At 43.0% G+C, this 18,371-nt stretch overlaps 1 protein-coding gene across 1 annotated transcript in view; it reads left to right on the forward strand.

Annotated features, from left to right (window-relative positions):
- The first annotated feature begins 10,282 nt into the window (after positions 1-10,282).
- The window catches only part of SESN3 (sestrin 3), a 74,595-nt gene continuing 66,506 nt past the window's right edge, over positions 10,283-18,371 (forward strand). The window contains exon 1 of the mRNA XM_065410997.1: positions 10,283-10,485. Within this exon, the coding sequence (XP_065267069.1) occupies positions 10,396-10,485 (90 nt within the window). The 5' untranslated portion in view covers positions 10,283-10,395. The remainder of the gene's footprint in view (positions 10,486-18,371) is intronic.

Below are 18,371 nucleotides of genomic sequence, written 5' to 3' on the forward strand. Positions count from 1 at the left end.
AACTTTTTATCAATGCTATGGTTGAGAGCTCAGTAGTCATGTCTGCTTCATGTTCAATATGAAGATCTTGTTTACTTTCCCCATAACTTTTCAGATCTAGAATGTTGCCCATTAGGTGCCTCGAGGAGTAAGCTGCTCTTTTGTGGCTTATTTTCACACTGTCAACACCTTTCGGCAGACAATTTCAAAAGCACTTTGCAAAAAAAGTCTCAAATCCTGCAGGAGGATAATGGGAGGCAGATAGAGTCTGATTATCCAGTGTCATGTGCTTTGTGTAATCCTTTACATGCATGCAAAGTGCAAAAAGAGCAAAGATCAAAATGTTACCATTTGTGTGAATGGAGAATTCTGATTTGTTAGTATCTTACACTTTCTTTGCATGGTTTTAATGACTAAACAACATGCGAGCAGTAGAGAATCAGTCCTGTAGATGTTAAGCAACTTGCACAAGGTCACCCAAGAAGTTTGTGGCAGAACCCAGAACTCAGATGTCCCACTCATTGGGGGAGGGATAGCTCAGTGGTTTGAGCATTGGCCTGCTAAACCCAGGGTTGTGAGTTCAATCCTTGAGGGGGCCACTTGGGGATCTGGGGCAAAATCAGTACTTGGTCCTGCTAGTGAAGGCAGGGGGCTGGACTCGATGACCTTTCAAGGTCCCTTCCAGTTCTAGGAGATGGGATATCTCCACTCAGTCCCCTGCTCTAGATCTGATCCAAAGCCTATTAGAGTCAATGGAAAGACTAATTGGCTTCAGTGGACTTTGGAAAAAGATTAAATGTTTAGAACGGATGAGTTTAGTTGCTGGTATTATATCCACCAATAATGGATTCCTTGGTAACTATGCGCCAGCATCCCCTTCAGCAATACAGGTGTTTAATTTCTGCCTTCATTGTCTTAGTGGGCAAAGCATAAACATGGTTTAGAATCAACATTTCTGTTTTTTCATTAGAAGCCTGTTATTTGATCGAGTTGTTTTCAATTCAAGTGGATGCTCTCCCAAATCAGTGAAGATTAAAGTTATACTTTCTCCAAACATGTGGCTGGTTCACTTGTGCTCCCTGTAACTCTGAGCGTTTAATGTAAGTGATCATGCTGTAGCAGTGCGCATGCAAGCTCAAAACAGATGAAATTAGGTGGCACTTTCACCAGTCATTAGTGAGAATGACAAACAGTTTTTCTCCCTCCCCTGGCTTTGAAACAGAAGTCGTTTAATTATGTTGCAGACATAGCTTGTAAATATAGGGTTTATATCTCAACAAGGTTTGGACTCAATGCCTATGTCCCATTTCTCTGATTAAGTAAGTGTATACATACCATATTTTATCATGAGGGGAAGTCACTGAAGAGGTTAGAAAGATCCTCAGTTTCTAGAAAAAATGCTTTGCCCATTAGCTAACTGAGAAGTGTCACTAGCTCAAAGCAACAGAACCTCCACTGCTCTTACAAAATGATGCCATTGTCCCATGGCAGACTTAGTGGCCCTGTGTCTCCAGTGTTTTTGGCTGATATATTGTTTGTATGGTATCACAACTGCCTGCTTTTATTTGAAGGCAATAATATCCTACACTGGAGCAATTCAGTTTTCATAAACGGATTAAGAAAAACAAGTTCTTTGCCCAACAAGAACATGCACATGAATTGCCTTTGTGTAAACACAGATTACATAGAGCAAAGTGACTCCAACCTTGTTTACCATGAACTCTCCATGAAATTCAACATTTATATACAGACAGTGAGTTGCAGCACCTTTTAGAAGAAATAAGTTTAATTTCTCTTCCTTATTTCAGCCAGATTTTTTTCTGACAACACATTGAAATAAAAAAAAATTAAGCCAAGTGTGAACTATCTAATCTTTCATCAGCACAAGTAATACTTTTATCTACATTCAGTACTATTTTTTCCTAATTTGCTCAAAATGGTATTTAAATAGAGGGCTAGGTTCTACTCACTGTTTCACACAGCATTTATACCAGTGTCTCCACTGATTAGTGGAGTTACCCTGGATTTACACTGACAGGATTGAGACCAGAATTCTGGCACAGTGTTTGTAAAATAAGAATATTGGGAGTGGAATTTTGCCAGGAAAGAATTTGGCCCATTGTGTTTAAGTGATGGAGCCAAATAATACAAAAATGTAAGTTGATCTTTAGTCTGTTTATACGAAAATCCACTATTTCCAGTGATTCATAAACCACAGTTAAAGAAAATTAAAGTTCAGGAGTTATTCAGCATGGCTAAAAATGCCATATTATTTCTCCCTGTAGAAGGACATTATACTAGAAACAAGGATAAATAAAATTCTTGAGACATGACCTTACTGTTGAAATACAGTGCTTTTATGTAACATCGCAGCTCATTGCATACTTATACCAGGGAGCTGGTATGGGTTTAAGACATCCACATTAGTGCCTCTGCTACCCAATATCCTCACAACTACCAATTCAAATGCTAACGAGTAACAATTTAATTGTGCCCATTTTGGACTTGATTCTACCTCTAAATTTCAATGAGGCAACTGATAGAACATACAACTTAACAGGACTAAGGGTGGCAGAATCAGACTCTTAGCCAATACAATACACTAATTGCTTCCAGAACTATCCCAGAACTCACTGCAAAATACCATGGGCCAAATTCTCCTTTCAGTTATATCAGTGCAATCCTACTGACTTCTGTCTTAGGTACTTCTGTGGCCCCTATTACTATAGTATCTGAGGATATCTCAGTCTTTAGTATATTTATCTTCACAACACCCCTATGAGGCAGAATTTTAGGGCTGTACTATTACTCTATTTTAAAGATGGGGAAACTAAGGCACAAAGAGGCTAAGTGACTTGTCCGAGGTAGGCTGTGGTACAGTAGGAAATTTAACCTAGGTCTCAAGTCCCAGACAACTGGATCATACCACCCTGCCTCTTTATGGGGCTGTTCTGGTGGAATTGAGGAAAATTTGTACCCACCGTTCTCTTTGCAGATTGAATTCCTCCCCCCTTGCCTAAAGAGTCCTATCCCTCTGCAGAGGCAGCACTACTGTATGAAGTGAAATTGTTCAGAGAGCTTTCAGAAGGGATTTGTGAAGGTCCTGTAGCTAAACGAATACACAAATTAAAAGGAGATGGGAGGGGGGAAATTGATTTTGCTGACGTTAGTTGTGGGAAGGAAAAGTTGCTGCTCCTTTTCTCCTATATAATCGTGCCAATGGCTCTGCCTCAGTCTGTATTTTTGTGTATCATAAAAGGTACTGTCTGGCTTCACAAAAGAGGGGAGGAAAACAGAAATGTAAGACTAGTCAGCTAGACACATTCCATTTCTGGTTAGATCAGTCATTTTTTTTCTGCTGCCTTGGAAGCTGTTTTTTTTTTTTTTTAGTGTTTGAGTTTCAGATTTTGGGCCCTCTCACATCCAAGAACATTTCTGGTACCCCAATAGTGTTCAATACAAAGACAAAGGCTCCCTGCAAATAAGTTCTAGCACTCAACCCAGAGGGGGAGGGACAGCTCAGGGGTTTGAGCATTGGCCTACTAAACCCAGGGTTGTGAGTTCAATCCTTGAGGGGGCCATTTAGAGACCTGAGGTAAATGTCTGGGGATTGGCCCTACTTTGAGCAGGGGGTTGGACTAGATGAACTCCTAAGGTCCCTTCCAACCCTGATATTCTATGATTCTAAGCCTCCCCAGCTCTGATGCATTTAATCTCCTGATCTTGTCTCTTTAAATGGTGGCATCTTTTTAAAAAATTGACACTTCTGTCTTTCCATGATATAAAGATCAGGGAAATAATGAAATAGAAACATCTGTAAGCCAAAATACAGGCAAGGGCACAACAGATGCAAACCTTTCTGCATTGCAATTTTTCTTCACTTGAAACAAAGACTAAAACTGCCCCATAATTCAGCATAATCTTCCAGTGTAGTTTTGTTAAAATCTTGGAATAAAATGTCATTCCCTTCAATGAGAACCAGACCTTAATTATGGGCCAAATCCTGAAAGCTGCTGAGTATTCTATTGGTTGTGAAAATAATAGACATCATAACATCTACAGTGAACACAGCAGGCTTACTGCACTGATCAGATCCATCCTGAATGTGGTGGTATGCTACAGAATGTGTTTCATTTGCAAGAAGGGAACAGACAGGTTCCCTTTTGCCTGATTAGCTATAGTAATAGAGCAAAACCTTTGTTTTGAAGAAGCTGTTCTGAGTCACTACATTTACCTACTAGTCACAGCTCCTGAAGAGACATCTCTTGCAGGTGCCAAACCCAGTCAGACCTGCTGAGTAATCACAGTTGGTAAAGATGGTTGCTGCAGCCCAGAGACTCCATAGGAATCAATGCAGTAACTCCATATTTACCCATGTAAACAGAATTTTGGCCCCCAGTCTCCAGCCCAAACTGCCACTCCTATGCCCTGACTTCACTCCTCGCTGATTGCATAGACCCTGTCTCTAACCAGAAGCCAGAGTGGCCTCAACGGTGATGCAAATACATTACAAATAATTATTTGTCATTCATGTAGGAGTGAGGGGCAGCAACATGCTAACAGTCCTCACCTTTTAGGCCAATATATTGGCCTTTCCCGCAGCCCCACTGTCACTCCTTAAACTTCTTAGGCTAAAACATTTCCAAAGATAACTAGCATGACCCTATTTGCTCTCCAAACCGTCCCTATTTATTGTTTTACAGGGTTGGTTGATATGGTCTTAAAGCTGTAGAGCAAGGTAAATAAGTTAGAATACTTAGCAAGGTATAATGCAAACCACAGAAAATATAGAGATGGATAGAGGAAAAATACATTTCATTGCTAGAAAGTGATTTAATGTTTTACAGAATTACACAGCCATGAGAAATTAGAGATGGAAGAGACTTATTAGGTCATCTAATCCATCTCATGGGCCAGTGCATAATTGTTTCCTACGACATACATACTTTTTAGTGCCTTATCTAGTCCTGATTTAAATGCCTCAGATAAAGAAGCTTGCACCTTTCCCTGGAGAGACTATTCCACAATCTATTAGCTCTCACTGTCTCATGTAATTATCTCTACCGTCATTTTGTAAATTAGGATATGTAATTATAAAGTCAGAAAGTTTCATTTTGTAATTTAAAACATTTATGTAATATTATTCAGAGCACAAATATTAACTGCCATCTTTTCTCCCATGATGAATTTAAAATGAAGCAATGCACCAAATCATAAAGGCAGCACTATAGGTCCTTCATCATGTAACGGGAACTTACCTCAAGTACCTCTAGCAGCTAGGTGTGGTAGTGCAGTCCTTTTCTCACCCCAGCACCCTCTGCAGGCCAACCTCCTGTGGCCATCAGTCCTGGCTCAGGCCCCTTTAAATACAGTTCTTTGTTTGGGTACCCAATTCAGTCCTATCCCCTTCATGGGTTTTACAGTGCTTTACTTGTAGCCAGTATGGGAAACACGCTCACCCACTACTCCAGGTTCCAACCCAGAGACACTAAACACAGCAGCCACATACCGCTTAACTCAATCCTTTGTTGCACTTTCCCTAAACCTCTTCCAACCAGGCCCTTTTATCTCCATCCCTATCTCAGGTTCTTCTCTCTCTATAATCCCCACTAGGTAAATTCAGTCAGCAATAACACCTAACTAATTATCAAGCTCCTTTGGCCGCAGAAGAGCACCTTTCCTCACTCCCCCAGTCCTAACCTTCAGCTAAGGTGCTAGCCCCTACCCCTCCTTTTATGGGAACCTGCTGGGCTCTAATTGGCTCTTCCATGAGGCCTCTCTAGGCAGGCTTGGAGGAGCCAACTTTGCTGGTCCTTTCCTGGCATGGGATGTAGTAGGACTGTGGGACCTCCTGCAGGGAGCCGTAAAGGCCAGATAGACCCTGTCACACAGCACCTATGGTCACAAGGTGCCATGCTGGATTTCTTGGTGTGCTCTGGAGAAACTATGTATATTTCTCCTCTTAACTGTATTTTCTTGCTTTTGCTATCTGTTCCAACTTTAACCATGTTTAATGCAGTGTTAACGTATGATTCATAGACTTTTGAGGCCAGAAGGGACCATTAGATCATCTAGTCTGACCTCCTATATAACAGGCCATATAATTTCATCCAGTTACTCCTGTAGTGAGCCCAATAATTTATATTTGATGAAAGCGTATCTTCCAGCAAGGCATCCAGTCTTGATCTAAAGACTTCAAGAGATGGAGAATCTACCGCTTCTGTTGATAGTTTGTTCTAGTGATTAATCACTTCCACTGTTAAAATTTTGTGCAAGAATTGTGACCATTGATTATAAAATCTATGTAAACCAGATTAGGAGAGACCAAAAATGCAGTCCTTTTATAGCTGTTCAATAATCTGTAAAATTAATTTGATGGTCTCATTCCAATTTCTATTTGACAAGTATCTATATCACAAAAACACCCCAGTACATATGGTACTAACTGGCTTCCTTTGTAGGCAGTCTCAGCAGAAGGATGCAGAACTGAAGGAATTTGCAAACTGAACTACACTCTCACCCCTATATCAGGATTAAAGTTGGGTGGGAAAACATTTAGCAGAAAGTCAGTTTTTATAAAGGCCCCAATTCTGCAAATGCTTCACTTGAGATCAGTGGAACTGGTCACACACTTAAAATTAAGCATGTGTGCAAGACATTGAAGTCACATGGCTTCAAGCTAAGCACATGCATACATTTTTGCAGGATTGGGGCTACAATGAAAGATATAATCTATTTCATTCCATGGTATTTGGTCAATTATTTCAGTTTTTTAAAAAGTTTTTCTATTCTTACTCAATAAACCAGTAGCCCCAGTGGTGGCACAGGATGAGAAATCCATTCATGTCCCATCAAGGGCTTTCCTGATGGGCATCTGCAAAAATTTAATTTTGACCCCTTTTGCGGGGGCACATTCTGTGCCCCTGCTCCCCCCCCCCCCCCCCCGTCAAGAGCTCCCTTTTCCCTCCCTTCTCCCTCCTCCCCCGGCTCCAGCAGGAGCTCACTCTCCTCCCTGCAGCCCCAGGGCCCAGAGGAGCTCACTCTCCCCTCCACCTCGGCCCCGGGGCTGGAGGAGTTCTGTGCCCCTGACGATTACTGGGGGGGGGGGCATGCCCCAGCTTGTACCCCTTTGTGCACACCCCTGCTGATTTCCATTACCGTGAGTCATAAAATTGTCCAAGAAAAAGAATATGTAGGAATTTCTGTTTGTGCGCAGAAGCAGTCATCTTCAGAAGAGATACCCAAGAGATTCAGTAGAAAATTTTCTCATGATTCAGTAGAAAATTTTCATTATAATCTAACAATCCAATTACTGTTTGTTATATCATTTCAAACAGTTTGTTATATCATTTCAAACATTGGGGGGAGGGATAGCTCAGTGGTTTGAGCATTGCCCTGCTAAACCCAGGGTTGTGAGTTCAATCCTTGAGGGGGCCACTTAGGGATCTGGGGCAAAATCAGTACTTGGTCCTGCTAGTGAAGGCAGGGGGCTGGACTTGATGACCTTTCAAGGTCCCTTCCAGTTCTAGGAGATAGGATATCTCCATTAATTTGATATTTGAAATCACTGCGATGCTTCTGTAGTTTTACACAGTTCCACAGCATATGTAATAAGATAGTGTTTTCTGTATTACATAGCCCACAATTGTTTATCTCTGGCATAGGTTTTTGGTTCAAAGTTTGTTTGGTTGGCATTTTTGGCTTTTTGGAGTCCAATAAAGATAATTAATCATAAAATAATACTTTTTCATTTATGATTAGATTTTGTGTTAGTGCAAAAAAGAATTCTTCGAGTGATGTGGAAAACCCCAGATATGTTTTTATATGTCTCAATTTGTATCTATTATGTCAATAATTGCATAATAAGCACGAATAACACATTTAGGCCCTGATTATGCAAATTGACCCATGAACTTGCACTGAATCCCATTGAAGCCAAAGGGGCTCTGACTGGCTGGCAGGGTCTGCCCGTGTGGAAATGGTTACAGGACTGAGGCCTTTTTTACACCAGGTATGTTTAGCATAAAGTATTCTGTGCTTTTTCAGGAGGGAGGACAAGGGCAATGATGGGAGTGGAATGATGTTCTGGTTATGGTAGAAATGTTTTGTCAAATTGTGAAGTTTTCCAGTATTTTTTAAAGATAGTCAGACCTTGTATTTATTTAATCTCCTCTGGAGACATAAACTGTTTGACAGTGTCCCTTTATGCAAATCAGTTAGCTAAATGTTATGTTACTTAACTTTGCAAAAACAAATGATACTATCAAAGATAAAAATATAGGAACCAGATCATAACTCTCTTACAGCCAATTTACAATTACTTTGACAAGATAAAACGTTAAAACAATGTACATAACAAAATAGTAAAACCTATCTTAGGGATTTCAGAGGGCTATAATATTAGTGCTAGGTTTCTGTCACAGATAGATCAAATGACTTTATAGTATTATTTTTCAGAGTAGAAATCATGTACTATCCTATCATTAATTTCCAGAAATGTATTGAAGTCACCAGGATTACCCACATGTTTAATGCACATGCATAAGTGCTTAGAGCCTAAAATCTAAAGTTATGATAGCCCATAAATGGGGGAAATTATAGTGACCTGTGGTATAAAAATGTGCACCACTATTATCAGAAAAAGGGGAGCTACATCCCACCCACTCTGCCCCGTAAATGAGATTTGTCTTTGTCCCAGTTATAGCCCTGTCTCTCTGTGCATTAGCATGGAGGCTAGAAAACCTGACTCATCATTTTTTAACAATCCTCCCAACCTGAGGCAACACACACACTCTCCAAACATTCCCAAGTCCCAATTTCCCCTAAAGCAAATATCTAATCTCATCCTGCCTGGCAGCACAGCAGTCTTGTTTCTACGTGTGCAAGCAACTGCCTCAAAGCAGGATTTTTTTCCATAAAGCAATTTTTTTCTCCAGATAAGCAATCTGATCTGTACACCTTTGGGATGAAGGAGGTAATAATGCTGTCTCTCTCTCTTCATAAATAATTGATTAATGCACATTGGGGAGAAAATGGACAATAATCCAAATAAGATGGAGTTGATGCTAATGAACTGGGGAAGAATCTGATGTTTGTAGCCTCCTCAAAGAAGGGGTTTGTGTTTACTCTGCCCAAGAGATTTACAGTGTGTGTATGTGGGGGGCGGGAGGGGGGGGGCTTTTGTACCCTTGTTTGCTCCTGCAAACCAGGAAATTTGGAGGCCAAAAGCAATTTATCTGGTTGCAGCTATGACCAGACTTCCGGGATTTGAAGCTTGCCATGGTACTTTATGACTTTTTAAAATTCTGGATTGGATTACTGCAATGCGTTCTGCACCAGAGGGCCACTCTGAAGCTCCAGCCAGGGCAGAACTACTATGTGTCTGCTTGGTGGTAGAGTATATCACACTGCTTCTGCTGCACAATTGTGTTTACTTCCTATTAAGTTTGGGGTACAGTTCAAAGTATTGACTCTCATCTGTTGACCTGCACTGTATAAGATTTGGGTCGTGGCTATGAGGCACAGCTCCTCTTTCCTTTTGCAATGACAGCAGTTGAGATCAGTTGACCTGCTTGAGTTAAAAGATCCCTGGCTGATTGGAGTAAACAGACATGCATGACGCTAGGATTGGCTTCCTCCATGGGTCTGACAGCCTCAGAATTTGCTAGCTTTTCAGGCATGGCGCAAGGCTCAGATTCCCCCTCCCCCTTTCTGCATGAGGAAATGGTGGTTTGCTATCTGGGGTGTTTATGAGCAGTATATTTTCCTTTTTTTTCCCTCTTGGCCTTTCTCCTCCTCTCTTCTCCCTTTCCCCTCCTCCTTTCAGCTCCCCCTCTCTCCGATCCTTCTTCCCTCTCTTTCATATTCCAGGCTCTTCCTTGAGTCAGCCCACATCCCACCAGCAGCCGGAGTTTAAAGGGGTGTGTGTGACTGACTCCTAGTAAGCGTGGGCTCCTTTGCCTCATCTGCATAGCCTCGCCAGTCGCCCTCTATTGGCTGGAAGAAGCCACGCCCTCGTGCTGTGGCCCTGTTCCCCGGCCCAAAGACCGCCCGGAGATAGGAGCCTGCCCCGCCCCCTTGTGCTGCGGCCCCGCCCTTTCCCCCGCCTCTGGCTTGAGGCTGCCCGGAGACGGGAGCCGGCGAGCGTTCTGGCAATTGGTCAGCGTCGTGCGAGCTTGTCTATTGGTTGCTAGTAGCGAGAGTGGGCGTGTCCGGAGCGCGGTGATTGGCGGAGGGCTGAGGGATGTGCACGGGGGGAAGGGGCTGCCCGGGAGCGGCGTACGGGGTGGCGGCTGGAGGATGGGGACTGCCGGAGGAGCGGGTCAGTGAGCGAGCGCAACCAGCCCCGCCAGCTCCTCCAGCCCGGGCGCACCCGCTCCCTGTCCCATGAGGAGCTGAGCGGAGCGTCGGGGCAGCATGAACCGGGGCAGCGCCGGCTCCATCGGCAGCGCCGCCTCCGCCAGCGAGTACCGGGTCTGCAGCAACTGCCGGAAAGTGCTGAGACAGGTACCCGGGGGGCCGGGGCGCTGCTGGCGTGACGGGGCCGGGACCTAGCGGGGACGGCGGTGGAGCCGGGATGCGGAGCCGTTGGGAATGCGAGGGGGGCGGGACGTGGTGTGGGGGGGGGGGGTCGGTGCCGGAGCGAGAAGGCTGCGGGTTCGAGGGGGCGGGATCCGAAGAGGTGTGGGTCCGAGGCAGGATACTGGGACTCGGGGGGTGCGAGGGGGACGGCGGTGGAGACGGGACCCAGGCGCGGGGAGCGAAGAAACTGGCCCCTCAGCGCACGGGGGGTGGAGAGAAGGGTAACAGTAGATCTGAGGGGAAAGAGCGAGGTAGCCAGGCACTTTAGCAAGGCGAGGGAGAGAAGAGTCGGCACGGGAGGATCTGGGGGTGGCAGGTGGGTGAGTATGAGGAGAACGGGCCATAGTCCCAGGATGGGAGGGGGGTGCCAGCCCCAGCATGGTAGAGAAGAGGGGGTGGGCAGATCGTCCTTCTCACCCGACACTGGCCCTCTGGCGAAGGTCCCTCTGTTCTGCTTTCACTGATCTCTGCATCTGCCTCTCCCCGGTGTGAGAGATGTTCCCCGGCCCATTGATGTCCCTGTTACCCGGTGAACGCACATCTCACATTAGTGGGGTTCTTAGTTTCTCGCGGTTCGCACTCCCCCGCCCCTTTTACTGCCTTTCTCCTATTAGCGATTCTGCTTGAGAAATGAAATATACGTGGGGATTTGTAGTGGGTGTGTGTATGTATGTTTTTCAGCAAAAGTGTTTACTGGGATGGATCATCAGAAACACTGGCTCTGGTTTATTCTCGTAGAGTGGGGGTTAGTTTATCCACGTATCACTTAGTAAAAACAAATGTATCACTACAACTTATAGAAAACCTTATTTTCAGACTGCTTCTCTGAAATGTAAAGCTTTTGAAAAAAATTCAGCTGATTATTAACAGGTCCCCTGACCAGAATGTTCTTTGCGAATATTCTAATCCTTTACTACTTCCTCTCAACATCTGATTAATTGGGAACATTAGTTAAGGTGTTTTTTGTTTGTCCAGTGCAAATGAATTAAAATTGCTGAGCTGTGCAAATGCATCAGGACTGGAAGACTGAGAAAATGCAATATTTTTTTTCTCGTCAAGCTCTCTAAATACATTTTGCACCAGGGTTGGTTGTTCTTGTAAATATTAAGAAAGCATGTAAGTCAGCGAGCTCAAATATTTGCGCTCTTTGTCCAAAAACTGTTTTTCTTCCTCTGTGGGTCAGGCCAAGTGCCAATCAAAGTTGTTTTTCAAGCCTCTTTTTGCTGCAGTGGGCTGCTGTTTTTTTTGTAAAGGGGTTGGTTTTTGGAAAAGAGGTGTGTGGAGGGAGGGGGAGAAGCCTATTTAAAATGCGTGAGAGAGAGGGGTGTGTCTTAATCATGTTTATAGAATATTTTAAGGGAAACAAACTTATTAAATGTGTACAATTGGTATGTGCGGTTATTTTCCCCATAAACTCTTATATTATATTACAGTTGATACTCAGCTCATTGTAGTGCAGCTTGTGAGAAATGTAATGGATCAGAGAAGTGTATATCATTGCAGTCTAATGTTAACTATTTCACTGCAGGGCCAAACTTTAACTTGCTAATTAATTGTTTTGAGGAAAACAAACACTTAAAGAAAAACTTCTGAGAAGTTAAAAGCCTGAAGCTCTCTCTGTGAGACTTGACATGTTTAAAGGATTGGCTTAACAAGTTAATCGTGTCAAATTGGTCTATGTAAAGAGTGGGGAGGGGAACTTGCTTTGTTCTTGTCAAACACAGTTTTTGTTGACTAATAAACTGGTGTTTGGCAATCCTAGTATTTCTAAAATTAAATTGATCTGAAATTTCTTAAAGTCATAGTCTCAAACTGGTGAGCAGGTCTTTTGTTTTATGCCTTTTAATACTAGCAACTGTGGCTATAATATACTTTCTGCTAGCCTGTAACATGCATTACTTTCCTAGTAATGATTATGAATTATTATTTATATACCAGCATATCCTCTGATGAAATGTTGCTATTCAAGTAAATTATGGAGAATAATGGTGGCATACTTGGGTATCAGGATGCTGGGCACTGCATAGGAACCTAGTTGGTTAAGTGGACGTGAGCAGCTCTCTTTGCTGGCCTGCCTTATGAATTCCCTGTTGGTGGACTGTGCTACTCTTGCTGGAGGATTCATAATTCCAGTGGCAGTTATTGAAATTAAATTAAGAGCAAGTGACTTGAGAGGGATATTTTTGTGATTGAATTGGTTGTGACGTTATGGCCTCTAGCCTTCAGGCTATCCAACAAACATAACAATATAAAAACAACGAGGAGTCCGGTGGCACCTTAAAGACTAACAGATTTATTTGGGCATAAGCTTTCGTGGGTGGACTCCTCATAGTCTGTATTCACAAAAACAAACACGGCTACTCCTCTGATACTTGATAGCAATATAAAGCTTGTCTCATTTGCTCTGTAAGTATTTAATGTTTGGTGTAATAAAGTCAGTGTAAACTTTAACCTTTTGCACTACATTAGCTAATTTACAAATAGAAAATACAAAATTCTTCTCAACTGTAAATGAGATGCAAACTTTGATCTGGATCTCAATGTATATGCTAAAATGCCCTGAAGATTGTTGTTGCTTCACCTTGTCTTATGACAATATCTTTTAAAGCTAACATGGCAATACGTTGGAAAAATAACTGCTCATAAAACTTTCTGAATCTGTTCCTACTCTCATCTATTTGAGTCTGTATTTTAAATTTCTAAAGTATAGTTTTAGCAACAACTATTGGTGGATGGGGTGACATGGCAGTGAGGGAAAACAAGCCTTTCAGCTTACAATGATATTCAGAACAAACTGAATTTAAACTCCTTTGGGTGAATTGGGGTATCTTATATTGAAAGATGTAAATGAAGAAAAACTAGACGTAGAGTGCATAGTCTGTTTGTTTTGGATTAATCAAAGTTATGCCTTTTTAAAGATGTTTTCAATCTCTGGAGAAAACGAATGCTTTTTTCAATATGGGAGAGCCCATTGTACAAAGGTTTGCATAAATAAATAAAAATGCAGTCTTGCTATAGGGATCTAGCAAGCTAGTTCTGTCGCTGCTGACTAAAGGTGAGGTAATACATGCCACTTGAGTAGCAGAGGTAGGTGGAAATGCTGGATTTTAAGTGGATTTTCAGGAATGTCATCCAGCTAAGTTAAGGAAATGCCACAGTAGTACAGCCAGTTGGACTTCACTGTCTTTCAGAGTAGGCTGAACCAGGCTGGGAAGTGGGAAGCACCTGCCAGACCACACACTGCCTTGTGTACTGTCAAGGAATTATACAGTGTGATTTTCTTTAGGGACCTAGTAGTCAAAGTACTAGTGACATGAATGGATCTCTTCATTTTTACAATGTTACACTTAATTTTTAAAGACTTCAGATGAACTTGTATACTTCCTATGTGCGTACCACTCTTCCTAGTGGTCATGATGTCTCACTTCTCTGTTTTGAGCTATATCACAGCTCTTCAATTTTATTGTCTCTTAAAATTAGTCACCTGCTGAAATCTCTGATGTGACTCTTTTTTTTTTTTTTTTTTTTTAGGAGCTCTCAGAATGAATTAGTACAGCTTGACATGAAAATATGAATAGTGTTGCCAACTCATGGTTTTATCACAAAACTTGTGATATTTAGTGTTTGTCTTAGAAGCCCAGCCCCCGAAGTCTTTTTAGTATGTGAGAATTTTAGCTTTCATTTAAAAAAAAAAAATTCTAGCACATATGATTGCAAAGAAAAGATTGGAAATGTGAACCCTGAAGGCTCAAAAACTAGAAGGCAAATTTAATAGAATGCCAATTTATAACTTCTTTAAAAAATCTCATGATTTTTGAGGGTCTGAGGCATGATGTTTGAACACTTGGAGTTGGCAATATTTCCACTTGCCATAGTTTCTTATCCTGTGGTATACACCTGGCTTGCTGGCACAATATTTCTGGTTTTAGGCAAAAAAGCATTTTATTACTTCAAATTTCTTAGTAGTTTTTTGGAAACATTTACAAAAGTGTACACAGCAAGCAGCGACTCCTTTCTTCTAATAACTGAAGTGAAAAGACAAGAATGGTCTTTGATACTTTTCTGACTGCACGGCTCTGTATCTTTCCATACTGCAACCCATTTGGATAATTGTACTCTTTCCTTGTTTAATTATTGGCTTTGCTCTGTGGTATCAGAGTGCTATTGTACTTAGCATGAGATTCTCACGTACACCGATATTGAGCATTCCTGTGTTCTTCCACTTATTCCAAAAAAGTGGAGTAAAAACATGGGTGGCAGGTGAACCGGCCATTGGGGGAGGCTGGCCCCTCCCCTTCTGCCCAAGACCCCGCCCCTCATCCTCCTCTTCCATCCATCCCCCCCACCGTGGCTGCCAGACCCCCGGCCCTGGGCCGCCTGAGCGCCACTAGCCCCAGAGCACTGGGTGGGTAGGGCAATGCTGGGCTGTTTGGGGAGACTCCGCCTCCTCCAGCCTACGATACCCATGAGTAAACATATATTTTTTTTGTTTTTCTAATTTCAATTTTGGAAGTTAGAAAATGGAACAGTTAAATTTTCATTGGTGGTCTGAGCAGAAAATATCCTCTACTGAAATGTCATAGTCTTGCAATGAAGAGAAGAACATGTTGTCCTCTTGGGCAAAATTCAGCTACAACAGACAATACAGAGGGAGTGAGAGAGCTAAGGAGAGTTTGGTTGCAGGGAGTGTTCAGTGGCCTGGGGGAGGCCTAACTACAAGAAGGGCTAGAAAAGAAACTTATTAGATCCCTTGCACCTAACAAACTTACTCTAAATTTAGGTCAATAACACCCTCTCCCCACAAAAACAAACCAACTCAAACCAAAAAAACAAAAACACAACCCCTGCAAGAGTAAAAATAATGCAGGCAGAAGTCCAGCAGCAAAGTGGGGGTATCCAGTTTATTGCACTGAATGCAGCATGAACAATGCCTTGCGGACAGATATTGTATGTGTGCAGTTTATACAAGCAGCTCATAGCCCTCAGATGCAGTATAGGCCCTTGAGGCTAGAGTGGCTGAACTGGAGGAGGTAAGGGGAACAAAAAGCTACATTGAGGAGACTTTCAGGGTTTCAGTAGTGTTCCCATTCCAGTCTGACATTTTGTGCTGTTGGGAGGATGAAAGTCTCGGGGATGGAGAACATCAACAATCCCATAGTTGGGAACCTCCTTCCAGGTGATGTCATGGTATCCTCGCTCTGCGGATACCCCTCCTAGGGAGGGAACCCCAGTTACTACCAGGAGCAAGTAACTCAAGGGATTTGATTATTAGAAATATAAATAGTTGGGTTTGTGATGGCCAGCAGAGCCACATAGTTAATTGTCTGCTGGGTGTGAAGGTTGCAGATCTCATGAGATGTCTAGATAGACTTGTATGCAGTGCTGGGGAGGAGCCAGTGGCTATGGTGCATGTAGGTACCAATAATACAAGGAAAGGTAGGGGAAAGGACCTGAAGACCTGGAGCCCTGGCACTTCCCTTCCCGGGCTCCAGCTGCTCTGCTCCGGTGGCGCAGGGTCCGGAGGCACGGGGGCTGCCCGAAGCCCGTAGCGCTGGCTCGGGCAGCTTGGCTCTTAAGCAGAGCCGAAGTCTGAGTCAGGGGAGGAGCAGAGCAGCTGGAGCCAGGGAGGAGAAGTGCCCGGCCGGCGGCTGGGGTCCGGAGGCACGGGGGCTGCCCGAAGCCGGTAGCGCTGGCTCGGGCAGCTTGGCTCTTAAACAGAGCCGAAGTCTGAGTCGGGGAGGAGCAGAGCAGCCGCGGGAGAGGAAGTGCCCGGCCAGTATTTTTCCCGGACATGTTCCGCTTTTTGGCAATTCCCCCCGGATGGGGGTTTGATTGCCGAAAAGCCGGACATGTCTGGGAAAAACCGGACGTATGGTAACCCTAAGAGTGATCCAGTGGATATAGTGTACTTGGACTTTCAGAAAGCCTTTGACAAGGTCCCTCACGAAGGCTGTTAAGCAAAGTAAGCAGTCCCGGAAGAAGAGGAAAGGTCCTCTTATGGATCAGTAACTGGTCAATACCAGGAAAAGAGAGAAAACAAGGGATAGGAATAAATGGTAGGTTTTCATAATGGAAAGAGGTAAATAATGTCCTCCAAGGATCTGCACTGGGACCTATGCTGTTCAGTGTATTCATAAATGATCTGGAACAATGAGGTGGCAAAATTTGCAGATGGTACAAAATTACTTAAGATAGTGAAGTCCTAAGCTGACTGTGAAGATTTGCAAAGGGATCTTACAAAGCTGGGTGACTGGGCAACTGAATGGTAGATAAAATTCAGTGTAGATAAATGCAAAGTAATGCACACTGGAAAACCTAATCCCAACCATACATACAAAATGATGGGGTCTAAGTTAGCTATTACCACTCAAGAAAGAGATTTCAGAATCATTCAGAATAGTTCTCTGAAAACATCTGCTCAATGTGCAGCAGCAGTCAAAAAAGCTAACAATGTTAAGAATCATTAGGAAAGGGATAGATAATAAAACAGAAAATATCATAATGTCACTATATAAATCCATGGTACACCCACACCTTGATTACTGCTTGCAGTTCTGGTTACCCCATCTCAGAAAAGATATCTTAGAACTGGAAAGAGCATAGAGAAGGGCAATAAAAATGATTAGGTGTATTGAACAGCTTCCATATGAGGATAGACTAAAAAGACTGGATCCGCTCATCTTAGAAAAGAGGCCGCTAAGGGGGGATATTATAGAGGTGTATAAAATCATGAATGGTGTGGAGAAGGTGAATAGGGAAGTGTTGTGTTATGTGAATGGGTAAACAGCAAGAGCCAGGACTCACCCGATTTAAATTAATAGGCCTCAGGTTTAAAATAAACAAAAGGAAGTACTTCTTCACACAGTCAACCTATGGAATTTGTGGCCGGGGGATGTTATGAAGGCCAGAAGTATAAATGAGTTCAAAAAGCATTAGTTAGCCAAGATGGTCATGAATGCAACGCAGGGCATAGGTCCCTACACCTCCAACTGACAGAAGCTGGGACTGGACAAGAGGGCGTGGATCACTTGTAATTGCCCTGTGCTGCCTATTCCCTCTGAAGCATCTGCCCTGGCCACAGTCAGAAGACCGGATACTGAACTAGATGGGCCATTGTTCTGACACAGTGTGGCTGTTCTTATGTTCTCACCAGTCATTCACTGCCTGAATTATAGGGAAGCAAGGAAATACAGGTGGCAAGGAGGGTTTTTTCCACAGGAGGCCTCTAGATTGTTCACTGGGCTATATTAACTGTTTTAATTATTTTACCTATTGTTTTAACTATTACTTCTGTTAGTAGTAAGTGATCTGTAACTCATCAGACTGAGTTAGGAGACCTGGGTTTTGTTCTCTGCGGTGCTAATTAGTTTTACTATGACCAGGGAATTTGAGAGATAAATTCAGTGATGTGTTTATCTGTAGAACAGGGCTAATGCTCATTTACTGTGAGAATGTGCTTTGAGATCTGCAGAAGAAAAGTCCATTGGAAGTTAAGTATTAAGTTTCTCCTTTCCATTTTGGAGAGAGGTCAAAAATACTGCTCTTTATTTGGATATTCATTTCCACTGGCTTGGGAAGTTGGAGGAAGAGAGACTAGTCACTGAATTCTCCATTCTACCCTGATCTTGCTCAGTGAGGTGGTTTAAGTTGTGCATTTATTGTCTGCGTCTCATTTCCACTGTGGATAATAGGGCAATTAATGATTGTAACACGCCATAGTTCACTCTCTGGGACTGAATATCTGGTTTTCTGTGGGTGGGTAAGTCTGTCCCTACTAGAGTCCTGCCCATCAGAAAAGAAGCTCAAATTGT

The sequence above is a fragment of the Emys orbicularis genome, chromosome 1, assembly GCF_028017835.1.
Source record: "Emys orbicularis isolate rEmyOrb1 chromosome 1, rEmyOrb1.hap1, whole genome shotgun sequence".
Classification (NCBI taxonomy): domain Eukaryota; kingdom Metazoa; phylum Chordata; order Testudines; family Emydidae; genus Emys; species Emys orbicularis.